The sequence below is a fragment of the Phaenicophaeus curvirostris genome, chromosome 5 (assembly GCF_032191515.1).
Source record: "Phaenicophaeus curvirostris isolate KB17595 chromosome 5, BPBGC_Pcur_1.0, whole genome shotgun sequence".
NCBI classification, from domain to species: domain Eukaryota; kingdom Metazoa; phylum Chordata; class Aves; order Cuculiformes; family Cuculidae; genus Phaenicophaeus; species Phaenicophaeus curvirostris.
The window spans coordinates 11,635,481-11,651,201 of record NC_091396.1 but is presented as its reverse complement, the minus strand read 5'-3'; the positions used below and the strand labels follow the sequence as shown (position 1 = coordinate 11,651,201).

The 15,721-nt window shown below is 38.8% G+C and overlaps 1 protein-coding gene across 2 annotated transcripts in view; it reads right to left on the bottom strand.

Annotated features, from left to right (window-relative positions):
• Positions 1-15,721, bottom strand: part of GALNT18 (polypeptide N-acetylgalactosaminyltransferase 18) — a 251,697-nt gene that overhangs the window by 72,649 nt on the left and 163,327 nt on the right. For both annotated transcript variants that reach the window (XM_069857567.1, XM_069857566.1), the window contains exons 6-7: positions 15,476-15,673; positions 12,893-13,007 (exon numbers count right to left, since the gene is read on the bottom strand). In XM_069857567.1, coding sequence (XP_069713668.1) covers positions 12,893-13,007; positions 15,476-15,673 — 313 coding nt within the window. The remainder of the gene's footprint in view (positions 1-12,892; positions 13,008-15,475; positions 15,674-15,721) is intronic.

Genomic DNA, 15,721 nt, shown 5'->3' with positions numbered 1-15,721 from the left:
AGGGACAGCAGCAGTGCCAATGTGACTTCTAACACTTATGAAGCTGAAAGCCTAAAATCACCAAAGTCTATGACCTAAACTAAGCAAAGTAAGTGGGAGATAAGAACATTAAATGAATATAAAGAAATCTCTTGGGGGTAGAAGGGAGCAGCGAGGGAGGTGGAAAACCTCTCTCCCTTTTCGATCTTTAATTGTTATGACACATGAAGAATTTGTCCAAGCTCTAAGCACTTCTTGCAGTTAATTCACTGAAGGTACATTTATACGTAAGCTGTAATTGTGACATTATATCTGTGTCAATTTATGTTCACCAAGGTTAAAGTAGCCCCTTAGAGTAAACAGAAAATAATCCCTAATACTGCTATGTTATCATCCCCCACTTATTCCCACTAAAATGAGGCCAGTAGTGATAGCATTTGCACAGCCTTCAGTGTGCAGCAGAGGCAGGTGACTCATACATCCTTAGAGAGGTCTAAATCAATCTGGTCATAATTTTTTTTAGACCAAATTCCACTCACATCTGGAAAATCTGTTTCACTAGATAAAGGGTCTTCATTTCTATTCAGTTTTATTTTTAAATCCTCACCCTTTAGGAAATCCTTTTCAATTGCATTTAAATGTATTTGAATTTGCATATTTAATCAAAATTATTACAACTCTGAAGCTGATCCTTCTCTCAAATTCATTCTTCATTATAAAATGATATAACACATCTTCATTAAAAGTGTTTCCTTTTATCTCTTTAAACACTGAGTGTTCTTTTCATGTTGTGGAAGCTTAATCTAATAAAAAAATAAAACCTACATGATGCTTAGCAGTTTATTAGCATGTACTGCATTCATTAAATTTACACAGATCATGCAGTTTCTTCAAGAACTGATGTGACCTTGTTTGAAACCATCGTTTCATTTGGACTGCAAAAAAACCTTTTTAATAATTAAGTGATTTTGCAAAAAGCTGAAGTAATTCTTAGCTTCTGTGAAGTCTACAACTCACAAAATTAGAAGAACTCATTAAAGATGCCCTGAAGATAAAAGCAGTCAGTGTAAATTAATTACGACTGTGGATACAAACAAATAGTCACCAATATATTTAAAATATATTTTGGGGAACAATCTAATGCAAAAAATATTTATTAATCTTGTTAATCTTAGTAATTACCATTAACTGTTTACTGGTAACCAACAATGAGCTTGATGTTTTACATGCAAGTATGAAAAGACTATTTTTATTCAATACCATAAGTTCAATCTGTGATCATTTTGGGTCTACCTTTTTATTTTGCTATCTTGAGAAGTGACTGCAGAAAGGACAGGGACAATGGTCAGATACAAAGATCACTAAAATCAATGTTCATGTTTCCAGTAGCAACCACTGAGTTTTGGATCTCACCCTGAAATTTTTTTGGGTCGTCATGTACTTTTGGGAATTTGTCTCTATAAACCTAGAAACTGCACTCACTGGATTAAATAAGTCTATTTAGGTCGTATCTCCACTAAAGTCGGACAATCCTCACTAAATAATTGCAGGAGTGACAGTAAGTACTGATGGATTTGGCTAACTTCCCCTAAATTCATCAAGAAAGCATGCACATCTTTGCTTATTCCATTGGTCTCCAAAGGCTGCTTCTTATTGAATGTAGCCTGCCCAAACAGTAGCATCAATCACAGAGACCTGGCCTGAAATACATAAATCTGGGATTAGAAAAATCAGAATATAGGTGGACAGGAAGAGGAAGAAAATAAAGTGCCTGCTTCCAGGTGCTGAATGGGTTGGAAAAGAGAATCACGTCATTGGAATATGCCCCCACAGAGTGGGAAATCGGGTTCTAACTTAATTTGAAGAGGTGACTGCCTACAGTCATAGCTTGGAACAGTATGTATAGAAAAATCAGACACCGAAGGATGAGATTTTTAGAATTACTTCATCTTTTTTACTGAAGCCCTATGGGTTTTTGAAGACTATTCTACTTATCATCATACAAGCCTTTCATTCTTTCAGGTAAACTTCGTGTGTAAGAATAGCTTTTTCCCATAACCAAGTTGATAATCTTAACATGAAACTGTAAGCAACCTACAAAACATTCCCATCTAAAAGGTTTTTAAAAAGGAAATAAAAGGCTTTAACATAACTAGAGCTGCTCTCAATTTTTAAAATGTAAATTATTCCTTAAAATCTTACTTTTAAAGTCATCATTAATTGCTTATAGGCCTCATTTTACATTAATTGTGCCTTTATAAAACGCTCTCATTGAAAAAGTAATACATGTAGATTCTTCCCATATTAATTTGTGAGTAGTTTCCTTCCTCTTTTAGCTAATTGCTTCATTATGTACTTTTTAAATTGTTTTGTTCTGCAGGGATTAATTTTGCACATATCTTCATAAGCTGTGAAACTTTTACAATGTATTGTTAAACTATGTATGTTGTGCTGCTGGTTTACAATTGCAGGAACTACTCTATGCCTTGTGTTACTAGGAGATAACATGCTTCAAGGGTCACTGAAGGCATATGGCTTCATTCAGTTCTTTTTCAAATGTGTCTATCTCACTGCTAGTCACAGCAAATAACCGACACTTAAATCACTACATTGCCAAGTTTAAAGTCATGAATAGGCAGTAGAAGAAACCACTTTTCATCTTAAAAGGCTAAAAAGCATCAGATTGAATAACCAGTTTAGCACCTGGTTTAATATTCATGGAGCAACTTCCTGCACTGCCCATCTTCTACATTTTTACCTTTCTATCCCTTACCACAGCCGTACTTAACTTGATCACTCTTGTTAATTTTACACTAGTCCTAAAGACTTGATCAGTACCAGAAGACCAAGGCAAGAAAAGAACAGAACAGAAAAGAATAGAATATTTTCAGTTAGAAGAGGCTTGCAATGGTAGCGTAGTAGTCCAACTGCCTGACCACTTCAGGACTTACCAAAAGTTAATGCATTTTACTAAGGGCATTATCCAAATACCTCTTAAACACGGACAAGTTTGGGGCATCGATCTCTTCTCTAGGAAGCCTGTTCCAATGTTTGACCACCCATTCGGTGAAGAAATGCTTCCTAATGTCCAGTCTAAACCTCCCATGATGCATCTCTGAGCCACCCCCACATGTCCTGTCACCGGATAGCAGGGAGAAGACCTCAGCACCTACCTCTCCACTTCCCCTCTTCAGGAAGCTGCAGAGAGCCATGACGTTACCCTTCAGCCTCCTTTTCTCCAAGCTAGACAAACCCAAAGCCCTTAGTTGCTCATCATAGATGGCTGCACCAATGCTAAATGTAGGGGCTGGTTATGCTGTGTTTGATTCCGCCCGGGATGTGGATTTCCCTCTTGGCTGCCAGGGCACACCGCTGACTCATACCGAGCCTGCTGTCAACCAGCACCCCCAGATCCCTTTCTGCAGGGCTGCTCTCCAGCCATTCCTCTCCCATTTTATACTTGTGTTTGTTGTTACACCATCCTAGGTGCAGAATTCAGCATTTTGACTTTTTCAATTTCATCGCATTAATCACTGCCCAATGCTCCAATCTATCTAGATCCCTCTGCAAGGCCTCACGTCCCTCAAAAGAGTCAACTGCACCTCTTAGTTTGGTATCATCAGCAAACTTGCTAATGGTCAGCTCCTGCATCCAGATCATTAATAAATGCTTTGAACAGAACTGACCCTAGAACTGAACCCTGAGGCACAGTGGTGACCAGCTGCCAGCTAGATGTAGACCCATTCACTACTATCCTTTGAGCTTTGCCCTTCAGCCCACTCTGCACGCAGCACACTGTTAACCTGCTCACCCCACAGTTGGACAACTTGTCCAGAAGAAGTCCATGAGGGACAGTATCAAAAGCCTTACTAAAATCCAGAAAAACTCTATACACCACCTTCCCTTCAACCACTAGATGGATGACCTTATCATAGAAAGATATCAAATTAATCAAACAGGACTTTCCCTTTATGAACCCACATTGACTATGTCTGATGATTCAACTGTTCTTTAAATGCCTTTCAATAGCGTGGAGTATAATCTTGTCCATATTTTTCCCATGAATCAACATTAGACTAACAGGTCTGTAGTTCCCTGAGTCTATCCTCACACTGTTCTCAACAATTGAAATAATGTTGGCTAGCTTCCAGTCAGTAAGGACCTTCCCACACTCACAAGACCTGAGGTAGATGATCAAGAGGGGTCCTACCATAACACCCACCAGCTCCTTCAGTACTCCGGGATGAATCCATCAGGGCTCATGGACTTGTGAACATTCATTTGATACAGCTGGTGCCTTACAATTTCAGTGTCTACAAATGGAAAGTCAATGTTCCCACATTCGTGGTCCTCTGATTCAGGGGACCAGACAGCCCAAGATGTATCACTGTTACTAAATACTGAAGCAAAAATAACAATACCTCCACTTTTTCCACATCCCTTTATAAGGTGCTGTGACACAAGTAAAGGTGTCTTTCTTAGATTATTAAATAACTCTTGCAGCACTAAAAACTGTCCATGCAATTAAATTCTAGAGAGGCCTCCCCTCAGTATCATAACAAACCAAATAAGAGTATGGAAACTGCACAGATGAGGCCACAAAGAATTGTAATACCAGAAGCTACAAAGGCATTGCCACCATGCAATGATTTAAAGTGAAGAAAGATATTAATCATAAGGCTATCTTATAATAATGCACTAATTAATTTGCTTCTTATCTGAGTCCACTGATTTGCAAGTCCATATTGACTTAAACTGTTTTATTTCTTTCCATACCATTATAAACAACATTCTCCTCTCATAAAACATCAAGATGTCTATATTACTGCCTAGTTGGTAATGTGCAACCACACAGGTATAGCTGTTAAAAAAACACCTGTGAGAAATCTTCAAGTGGTTCTTCCTCCTTCCTTGTAGGGTATAGTGATGCCCTGTGCTAGCTGGTGCCGTATCAATCATTTGCTTTCATGCGGGAGCAGCTAATAAAACGTTCTCTTCCCAGAAAGAGCAGAAACACAAAAATGATTCACTAGTAATGCTATCTGTACGTATAATTACACATGCTGTAGCTGCAAGTTACCTGCTGAGGCATTCATGAGCAAAACAGAGGAAAAATAACCAATTATTCCACTGCGGGTTTGACACAAAACCAAAACAAGCTGCAGAAAGGCAGCTTCTGTTGATGTCACGACTGATGCTTGTTATAAGACACGACAATTATTTATTTTATCCTCAAGAGAGGCTGGGATTTGGGGTTTTTTTGTTTGTTGGCTTTTTTCCTGTTAAAATTACAACAGGAATAAAGAATAGAGAATTTTAGTCTCTATAATCTTGGGATTCAAGTTGTTAACACAGTGAGGCAGTTTTCAAAACAAAATTAACCTTATCAATAATTCTGACCACACTGAGAAACTGCTACTGGTTACAAAGGGTGCCAGGCAAGTACTGCCAAGGAATTATTTTTATCTTGGTGAAAGTGTAGGCTATGAAAAAGATTGGATGCTTCTTGTAAGAAGTAATTTGGTCGATCTCCACAAATTTTTCTTGCAGAGTTGTCTAGAAATGACATCTTCTTAATTCACAAAATGGATAAAGATAAAAGAGACACCTCTATTTAAAGCTTTAATGTAAAGTTAAAGAGAAATCACTATCTTAAAAAGCAATATTTAAATGTTATCTAGAAGAAGTAACTAAGAATTTTCTTATTTGTATACTTCTCAGCCCTTCTCCTCTGCACATCATCAACCTAATGGCACTGAACAGCACCTCTGATCATATACTAAGGATTTTTTTCTGTAGAGCAGATCAGTCCCTAGTGGGAAGGGCTATGGCCTACTTATTAAAATCAAGTTATAAGCATGGCTTTTAGGCCACAGCAAGCAATGATAGCTAAAAGTGCAAGAATGAGAGACACAGAGATAGTTTCCTGAAGGGAATTTAGGGAAGATATACATTGCTCAGTGGAGTGCCATGAATGGGGATCCAGCGGCAAGGACAAAAAGGGATACTATGCACACATGACACATCCCACTGCTCACTCTCCATGCAAACAGTTCTACAATACAGCAGTTTGGTGAAAAAAACCATCTTTCTTTGTTCCATCCCAGTCACTTCTAGCCCTTGGCACATCACCCTAATTTTCCTAATACAATAGTTTGTGAGGCAGCGTGGTAAATCACAAACTGATTAAAATTAAAATGAACCCTGCAGTTTTTACAGAAGTTACAATGCAAAAGTTCGCTTCTGAACTGGATGTTCGGAGACACTGAATATGGAGCAGGCATTCAGACTACTACAGTGGCAGAGCCAAAGCACTGCTGTGCAGCAAGAAGGAGAACAAGAGAATGGAAAGGAGGAGGAGAAGAAAACATAAATCAGTGTAGCTATTTATACATGTGAAACTAAACCCTAGCATGTAAACTGTGCAAATGCTTTCCTTAATAAAAACAGACACCTACTTACATCAAATATGGAGATTTGGGTGCAAATATAAATACTTCACAACCTCTTGTGAATATGAAAAAGAACACTTTTGTAATGGCATTTACAAGAAAGATCTCAGGACAGAAACAATTGGGATACACAAATACTTTGAATTGGAAATGACTGGACATGTTAGCCAGCAACAGGCTTCAATGCATCATGCAAGAGAGACTGGGTTACCTGGTCAGCTATGAAGAATAATGATTCCAGAAGGTAGGTTGTGTAGAGGTTAAAATAGAAAAAGGGAAAAAAAAAAAAAAAGATAGCTAAAGCCAAAAGCACCTTCAAAAACAACCCAAATCATCAAAAATACCCACACCAAAACAATCAAAAAAATGGAAGGCATGTCTGAAATTTGAGGAAAAATAGGCTGGGGAAAGGCATGACAGACTTCACATCCGCTTGCTCTGCAACAGAGAGACCCTGTCGTATGGACAATACTCCAAAGAACACTGGGGCTATTTTCTGGTCAAACAACTCATTTCTGCATTTTTGTTCATAAACTGCATTTCTCTAGTTCTCTGGCAAGATGAAAAGCACCAGTTTTATGTAAGTTCTATAAACAAACCACCAGCCTAACAAGAAATGAACCAGTTACATTTATTATAATGCTATTTTATTGCAAATACAACTAATTTCACTGTGGCAATATACTGTATAAAAGCAGTGTGCCATACTCAGTCTAAACTATAAATACAACATTTCTCCTGAGTCAACTGAAGTAAAGTCTTTATATATCTTTTTAGTGGGAGCAACATTCATTCCTTTTTCCTTAAAGAGCTATTACCTTCTAACAAAATTTCCTCTTACCCATTTAACAGGGCCATTATATCCCTGTGAACATTAATTCATCTACAAGCACAAAGTCTCCGTGACATACATAATTACTCTAAGTCAAAGCCTGGGCTTTCATTCCATTGACTCTGATGATGACTTAGTCTGTAACCTGAGGCAAATCACTAAATATTTGTTCAGGCATCCCTAGAAGTGGTACAAACAACTTTATTGTAACAGATATTTGGAAGCTTTATCAAACATGTAGGCTTCTTTAAAAGACAAAATGATTGCTATAGGCTTGTTTTTGACAGAAAATCTTCTACTGACTTAAGGAGGAATTGTAATAGGCCTTTAAGAATCCTACTGAAAACAAGGCTAGAACCATCTAATGCATGATCTAATTGAATGCACCGGATTTGTAGGGGCTTCTGTAAGTACAAGTATTGCCTGTGCAAGCCAAACCCTTCGAGGGTATTTGGGCACAGTCCAAATCACAGAATCATAGAATAGTTAGGGTTGGAAGGGACCTTAAAGATCATCTAGTTCCAACCCCTCTGTCATGGGTATGGACATCCTACTAGATCGGGCTGCCCAAGGCTCCATCCAACCTTGCCTCAAACACCTCCACATACAGGGCAGCCACAACTTCCCTTGGTAACCTGTTCCAGTGTCTCACGATTCTCATGGTGAAGAAATTCTTCCTAATGTCTAGTCTAAATCTGCCCCTCTCCAGTTTATAGCCGCTCCTCCTCATCCTATCACCACAATCCTTTATGAACAGTCGCCCTCCAGCTTTCCTGTAGGCCCCTTTCAGGTACTGGAAGGTCGCTATAAGATCTCCTCTGTGCCTTCTCATCTCCAGGCTGAACAACCCCAACTCTCTCAGCCTGTCCTCATAGGCAAGGTGCTCCAGCCTTCTGACCATCTTTGTCACCCTCCTCTGGACCCGTTCCAATAGTTCCTTATCCTTCTTATGTTGAGGATTCCAGAACTGGACACAGTACTCCAGATGCGGTCTCACAAGACAGGAACAGAGGGGCAGAAATCACTTCCCTCGATCTGCTGGCCACGCTTCTTTTGGTGCAGTCCAAGATACGGGTGGCCTTCTGGGCTGCAAACACACACTGCCAGCTCATGTCGAGCTTCTCATCAACCAGCACTCCCAAGTCCTTCTCTGCAGGGCAGCTCTCAATCACGTCATCCCCCATCGTGTAGTGAAATCGGGGATTGCCCCGAGCCAGGTGTAGGACCTTGCACTTGGCCTTGTTGAACCTCATAAGGTTCATGCAGGCCCACTTCTCCAGCCTGTCCAGGTCCCTCTGGATGACATCCTGTCCTTCTGGTGTGGCAACTGCACCAGTCAGCTTAGTGTCATCTGCAACCTTGCTGAGGGTGCACTCAATCTCCCTGCAATATCATTGATGAAGATATTAAACAGCACCAGTCCCAGTACGGACCCCTGAGGGACACCACTTGTCATGGATCTTCATCTGGACTTTGAGCCATTCACCACTACTCTTTGAGTACGATCTAACAGTGAGAAACCCCAGCCTTACACTCACATTCTGTTTCACTATAAGGCAGTTACCAACACAGTTCTTATTTGGTCTCTTGGATAATCAATGTGATTCTAGTTTGTCCAAGGGCAATCCGGTCCCTTAAGAGCACACTGAAGTCCACACAATTGGGAATGATTACACATAAACCAAAACAAAGCATTACTCATGCTAATGTGAATTTAATAATATTATTCTGGGGCTCAGTAAATGAAAATTTCACAATCCCAGATAAAGTAACTGGGGTGCTCAAAAACGATGCTGTCAAATCCTGTATCAACAAGACTGCCTTTATTTTCTTACGGGGCAAATAAAAAGCTTTGCAAGAAAATATTTGCTTGAGGAGAAAATACAGAGAGATTCAGATTTTGATCTCATCTGTCAGCTTCTAGCTCAAGGCAACAGAAATCTATTAATATTTATTCAATAGTATATGTTTAATATTTTACAAATGTACTACAAAGCCAGAGACAAGGGTAAAAATCTTAGAAATTAAAATAATACACTAAATTAGAGACGAATGGAGCAGAGTAGAGAACTATTTCACCAGAGTCAAGAGCATAATCCTCCAATCAAAGACCTGTTTTCTGTGGTTTGTTACAATTTACTTACAATGGATACTTCAGATACAATTTCCAATAGCTGGGGATTTTCTTGCACTCATGTAACACAAATAACTAGATCTTTGTGCAGATGATAAGGTGACAAAATAACCTCCTGGGAGAGGACATTGGGATAAGTCTCCATCTCATCAGGGTCTAATTTCTGTCCCTGCACAGTGAAAACCCCATCAGTTCTGGTGAAAACAAATAATTTCAAGACTTTAGAAAACACAGCAAGAGGTTTCTCTTCTATAATGAAAAGAAATCCTAAATAGGTAGACTTTGCTTCTCAGAAGCATCTCAGCTGGGAGATTAAATCTTATCTCACAACACTGAAGATACAGTTGCTAGCAAAGCAAATGAAGAATAAGGCTTTGCCTCTGCATAGCCACAGAGATAGTTATTTACTATCCTGTCATCACATGATGCTGCAGTTGGTCTGCACACAAGTTTGGCTCACAGTAGTTTTACATCCTCTGGAACAAAATCAGTAATGCAGGACCACAGTCTGTCTAGCATGGTTAAGATAAACAGGTAGCTCATATGATCCTAACTCTTGCTGCCATTTCTGCAGTAGAAAGTAACCTCTTCTGTTCCTGTAGATGTTTGCTCTTACATGCTTATGCATAAAATTTCCCAATGAAAAGGCAGATTTCCAGTGCCTAAATACTGCAAAGAATGGGAAACAGGCAATATGAAATTTGCTTAGAAATTTAAACCATGAAAAACATTAAGGAAATTTCCAAGTAACAAGTGATAGGACAAGAAGAAATGGCCTCAAGTTGTACCAAGGGAGGTTTCAATTGGATATTGCAAAAAAATTTCTTTACCAAAAGAGTGGTGAAGCATTGGAACAAGCTGCCCAGGGAAGCGGTGGAATCATTGTCATTGGAAGTGTTCAAAAAACACATAGATGTGGCACTTCATGACATAATTGATTAGGCATGGTAGTGCTGGGCTGATGGTTGGGCTGGCTGTTCTTAGACTTCTTTCCAACCTTAATGATTCTAAGATTCTATATCAACTCCATCGTATCAGAGAACGTGATACACAATATCCTACTTCTTGGCTAGTCTCGATACCAGGCTAGTTTGAGCACATATTGTTTGCTTCCCCACCCCTACATGATAAGGCATATTACAGAGCATAATACTTGAAGACGCTAGATACTTCTTAAATAAGGAAAATGGCAATGAAAGATGAAACACAGTGAGCAATCTGTAGTCACGGATTGGAGAGCATCACTTTAAAATGTAAACATTATTTATTATACTGATACTGTAATTATAATGTGGGTTTTGCAGAAGGATTACTGTCTTTATTAAGTGATTCATTATAGGCCTCACAGTTGACAGTAATCTAGAAATGACTGTTTGGTGCTGCAAGGACAAAAATGTGGGTCAGCATCAGAAACAGATCATCTGGCCTGAAATCACCTGCTGACTACAGTTTTCCATGTAGTCTTATCTAAAGGACATGAAAGGCAGCCCCTGGGAGCTGCACTCCAGGGACAAGTCCTTGGAATGTACCTGAATGACACATCTGCCCACCGTAACCATATAATCGTAGAACAGTTTGGGTTGAAAGGGCCCCTAAAGATCATGCGGTTTCAACCACACCTTCCGCTAGATCGGATTGCTCAAAGCCTCATCCAGCCTGGTCTTGAACACCTCCAGGGATGGGCCATCAACTACTTCTCTGGGCAACTTGTTCCAGTGCCTCATCACCCTAAATTCAATGAGAAACATATTTGAAGCAGCCACCTATATTTTGCCAAGATGCAGGGTATGGCCTTATGTGTGTGCCAGAAGAAGATGGCCGAGGAAAGGAGCTTGCTTTTCAAGCTGTAGAAATAATAATAACTGCACTTCCCAGAAGCTTTAATACGGCACTGTACATTTATATTCAACCTGGTATTATATGAGATGTGCTGAGAACTGTGAGAGGAGTTGGTAATAAACTGCTGAAAAATCTGTTTATTACAGTTCAGTAATTTGGTTTGATCTATCCAGGAACACAGATCCAAGTTAGGATAAAGTAAGATGAGGGAGCATACATTATGCTACCTTGCACACTACAATCTGTTACAGATGAAAGTATTTTATGTAGGTCAGGCACTGCTTCCCTGGAGACTGACAAAAAGCCATAAAGAAATCAGAGTGCTGTTGGGTCTTATTCCAGTGATCCAGTCCACTCCAAAGTTTCAATCATGCAGAGCTTTGTCTCTCTCTGGTCTTGCCTGTCAAAGAACTCTCCCTAATCAACTTCTGCAAGGCCAAGTATAGCAGAGTGGACAGCATATATCTCATGATGCAAAAACAGATAAAACTGCTTGCACTCACAAGGAGACAATAATTTTTTCAGTTGAAAAAAGAAAAGAAAAATCAAAGTGACACTAATTTTCACCTCATCACAACACTAAGCTGCAGAGTCAGGTTTTGGGAATAGTAGACATTTCTCTGTCCCTCACAGCGAGGAGAATGGTGTTATTAAAACAGGCAATCTTGCATTTCTCTCTCTTTCCTTGAAACTGTGTTCAAATGTAACTGAGCGGGGACCTCCCCTTCAGTCTTGCTGCAATAATATTTTATATCTGACAGATGGGAGAAAAAGAATTTCATGAACCCAAACGTTAAAGAGAGGGGGTTTGGTTATATCTCACAGCCTCAGCAGGGAATTCTATATTTTTACAATATTTTTTTTTTCTGCTACTATATAATAGTATGTCATTCTGGCAAAAAAAAACCCACAAAATGCAAGCTTCCAGCAACACTTCATAGCAGAGTTCAGAGTTTAATTTTATAACACATATCACAGATTTTTTCTTGCCATCTATCTATCTATCTAAGAATTTCTCTCTTATCAAAAAAAATGAAAGATTCTCAAACAGACCACCACTGCATTTTCAGAATGCTATTTAGCTGTGAAGAGATACTGAAAGACATACACAAATCACACAAATACTGCGTACAGTAAACAGATGAAGAGTGTATGATAGATGAAGAAAATATGTGCACTTACGCACTTCATGAATTTTGATTTTCCTCCAGAGGGAAGGTGCATAAATGCCTGTATATTCCAGTTTGCTCCATAGTAATTTTACCAAACTTAAATAAACCAAGTGATCTAGGAAAGCTCTTCCCATTTTGCCATATGAGAAACTATTCTCCTTACCAAGTCTGGGATCACAGGTAAGCAGGGAGTTTTAGGTATCATCTCTGCATAATTCTAGCGTTGTTACTTGAATGAAAGAATAATACTAAATTGTGTATTTCTACCCATGTCCTAGGTAAGTTCTTTAAAAAGATACGGGAGCTTTTGCTCTTCTTTTTCCCTGTCTCTCCTCCAATATAACAATTTTTACCACTACAGATCTGTGGATCTCCTTTGGATGCTGTCATCCACACATTTTTGACTGTTTTCTTCCACTCAACAATAAAAAGCAAGCTGTATTTTAAATGGAAGCAACTAGTATTGGTTGGTTATGTTTCTTACTCTGATTCCAAGCTCCACATTCTCTCCTCCATATACTTCCATGCCTTCATCCAGTAAGCCAATCTCTTGGAAATATTCTCTATCTACTATGAAGCATCCAATCAATGCAGGACTTCTGGAAGAATCAAACAGTAGCAATCAAAATTAGCACATAGAATATGAACAACTTTATTATTCAGAATCAGATTATACTTATAACTGCAGGGTCAAATGGTGCATCAAGTCAGATTTATCCTCCTTTGTCTTCTAATGTTCTTGATTCTGCAACTAAATAAGTACCATCAAAGGAAAATGGATTGAAAATGACTTGACATTCATATTCACCAGAACAGGTAGGATTTCAGTGCTAACAATATTACACCCAAGAGCCCCAGCTTTCTTTCTGAGGCACCACCCGTTCCAGTCTCTGTCCCTCCTAAGTCCTCAGGTTTCTGTGATAATTAACAAAGATACACAATGACGCCCAGTTTTGTATGTTTAACCAGAAGCCAAGTTAATCTACAGCTAAGAAAATTGTGTCTGTAAGCTTATGTAAAAGAAGAAATTATTTCTTTAATATCTACTTCCAGATCAGGTTTTGCAATACAGAATAAGGAAATGTCTGCCCTTGCCAGCATACTGTAACATTATTATCTTGAGCCAACACATAACTTTACTGAATCAGTAAGCTCTTATTTATGTCATGACCTGAACTAGCCAACTTTTACCATGCAGAACCAACCTTAAGAAGGTAAGAGTTCAGTCACAGAGTGTACAATTTTACTTTTATAAGATGCAGCAGAGGAGAATACAGCATAACTTGGACATTTCATTTTTCTTCTACCTTTTTATACACAATGGCAAGAAATAAAATTTGCTTTTCCGATTATTATGCTGGTATCAGGAACTCTGGTGGCAACAGGATATTAATTAGAAGTACAGGGAAATCATCTTGCATTTGCTGTGAACACTCAAGCTGCAATAAGGGCAGACATCTGCTTTCAAACAGATTATAGGATGTCTGAATCAAAAATTGCACAGTTCTACTGAAATTATACATTTACGGCTTTAACTTGAAGTGCTATAGTACCCATTTCATAACAATGAAAGAACGTTTCTCATGTATTTATAAAAGAAGAAAATAACAGTTAATGTCACTTCAAAAGTTATGCTTTTTTATGACAAAGTACTTTTGCTTTTGGTGTGGTTTTTAAAGTATTTTTCAGAGTACCAGCTTCCCTTTGTTATAATTCTAGAAGCATATTGGAGGCATGATAGAAGTCATCAATCAACACATATGCCTTTTTCGTTTGCTTCCTTTAATTATCCAGCACACACATGCAGCGTAGCGCACCCAAATAATAGGTGCCAGGGAAAGGTCTAGGGAACAAACCTAAACATCCAACATGGACAAACATTCATTCTACAATCTTCAAATAAAACAGAATTGGAAAAGCAGATTTGCTCTTTATTTTGAGTTTAAATAGTTGTAATTTTCATAGAATCATAGAATAACCAGGTTGGAAGAGACCCACCGGGTCATCATAATTAATACAGAAGGTTTTCCGCTCCAGGACTCAGTAGCACATTTCAAAGCATTTTTGTAACGTTAATGGAGTTCATCAACACTGAGAAACATTTCTAAGTGGAAATTACCATCCTTTTTTACGTGTTTGTGGCAAGCCTGTGAATTTTCATCTCCTACTTTCCAGTTCTATTTTAATGACCAGCGTGTGGGTCACTGTAGTTTGGAGTCTTTAAGCTGACAACTCCAGAAAAAAGCTGTCTGCCTGAAAAGATGAAAGATACCCCTTACATCAGCATGGAAGCTGGTTGGCAGTGATGACACCCTTACGCTGCCATTGCTAATAAAGGTTCTGCTTGGCAGATAATGAAAACAGTCTCCACTCTTTCTTTCTGCAGAGAGCCAGACTGTAGGTACCAGTGACCTCCTTTTTATGAATGCAAAAGAAAGGCCTGGAATCTCAGCAGAGCTGCTGAGGGGATTCAGAGCCACCTACTCCTTTCCCAGAGGTAAGGGTATTGATCTGTACCAGCCTAGCAATATTCTAGACATAATAACAAAGTACAGAGCTAGATTGTACCAAAACAAGGATTTAATACAGTCTTTTCTCTCACTCTAGTAGTGGGCCAGCATTAAATCCTAGGACCTAATACAGAGGTAAAGCTATGTGACAGTATTATAATGAATACAACTGTCAGATCAGTTCTGTTTATATAATGCATTTGTAAAGAAAACTCTGTTTCTGGCACATTACCACTGAATTAGCAGACAAGACATTTGGAGGAAACAGTGCTGCTGAGCATTCAATCTACCATTTCACTCTGGCAATGTGTTTTACCCCATGCTAGTAACAAGAAAATCTATGTTAAAAGATCTACAGAAAACAGCAGTTTTCTTGATGACTGCATAGGGGTCAAGGATGAAAGCTGAAGAGGACAATTCAAGGACATTAAACTAATTAAACATCTAATTTATTACAGTTAGAAAAATCTGTTACGTAGCTGAGACCACGCACTATCAGTCACATCTACATGAGCATTGCCAGTGACACACTAATCTAGGTCACAGTTGCATGTTACCTTATTGGAGCAGTTGTGTTCTCCAGCTTCCACCATGACTTAGGAGGGTTCAGATATCGGCACCACAGCTCCCAGTCAAACCCCTGTGCTGAGAGGGGATATTCTTCTATTTCAAAATTATCATACTTAATGTTATCAAATGATGGAGAAATTACTCTTTTTCTGTTTTCTTTTATCCTAGCGAGCACTGGTTCAGCCCTAAAAAAAAGAAAAGGAAATGTCAGTAGAAACAGAGCACTGATGGAA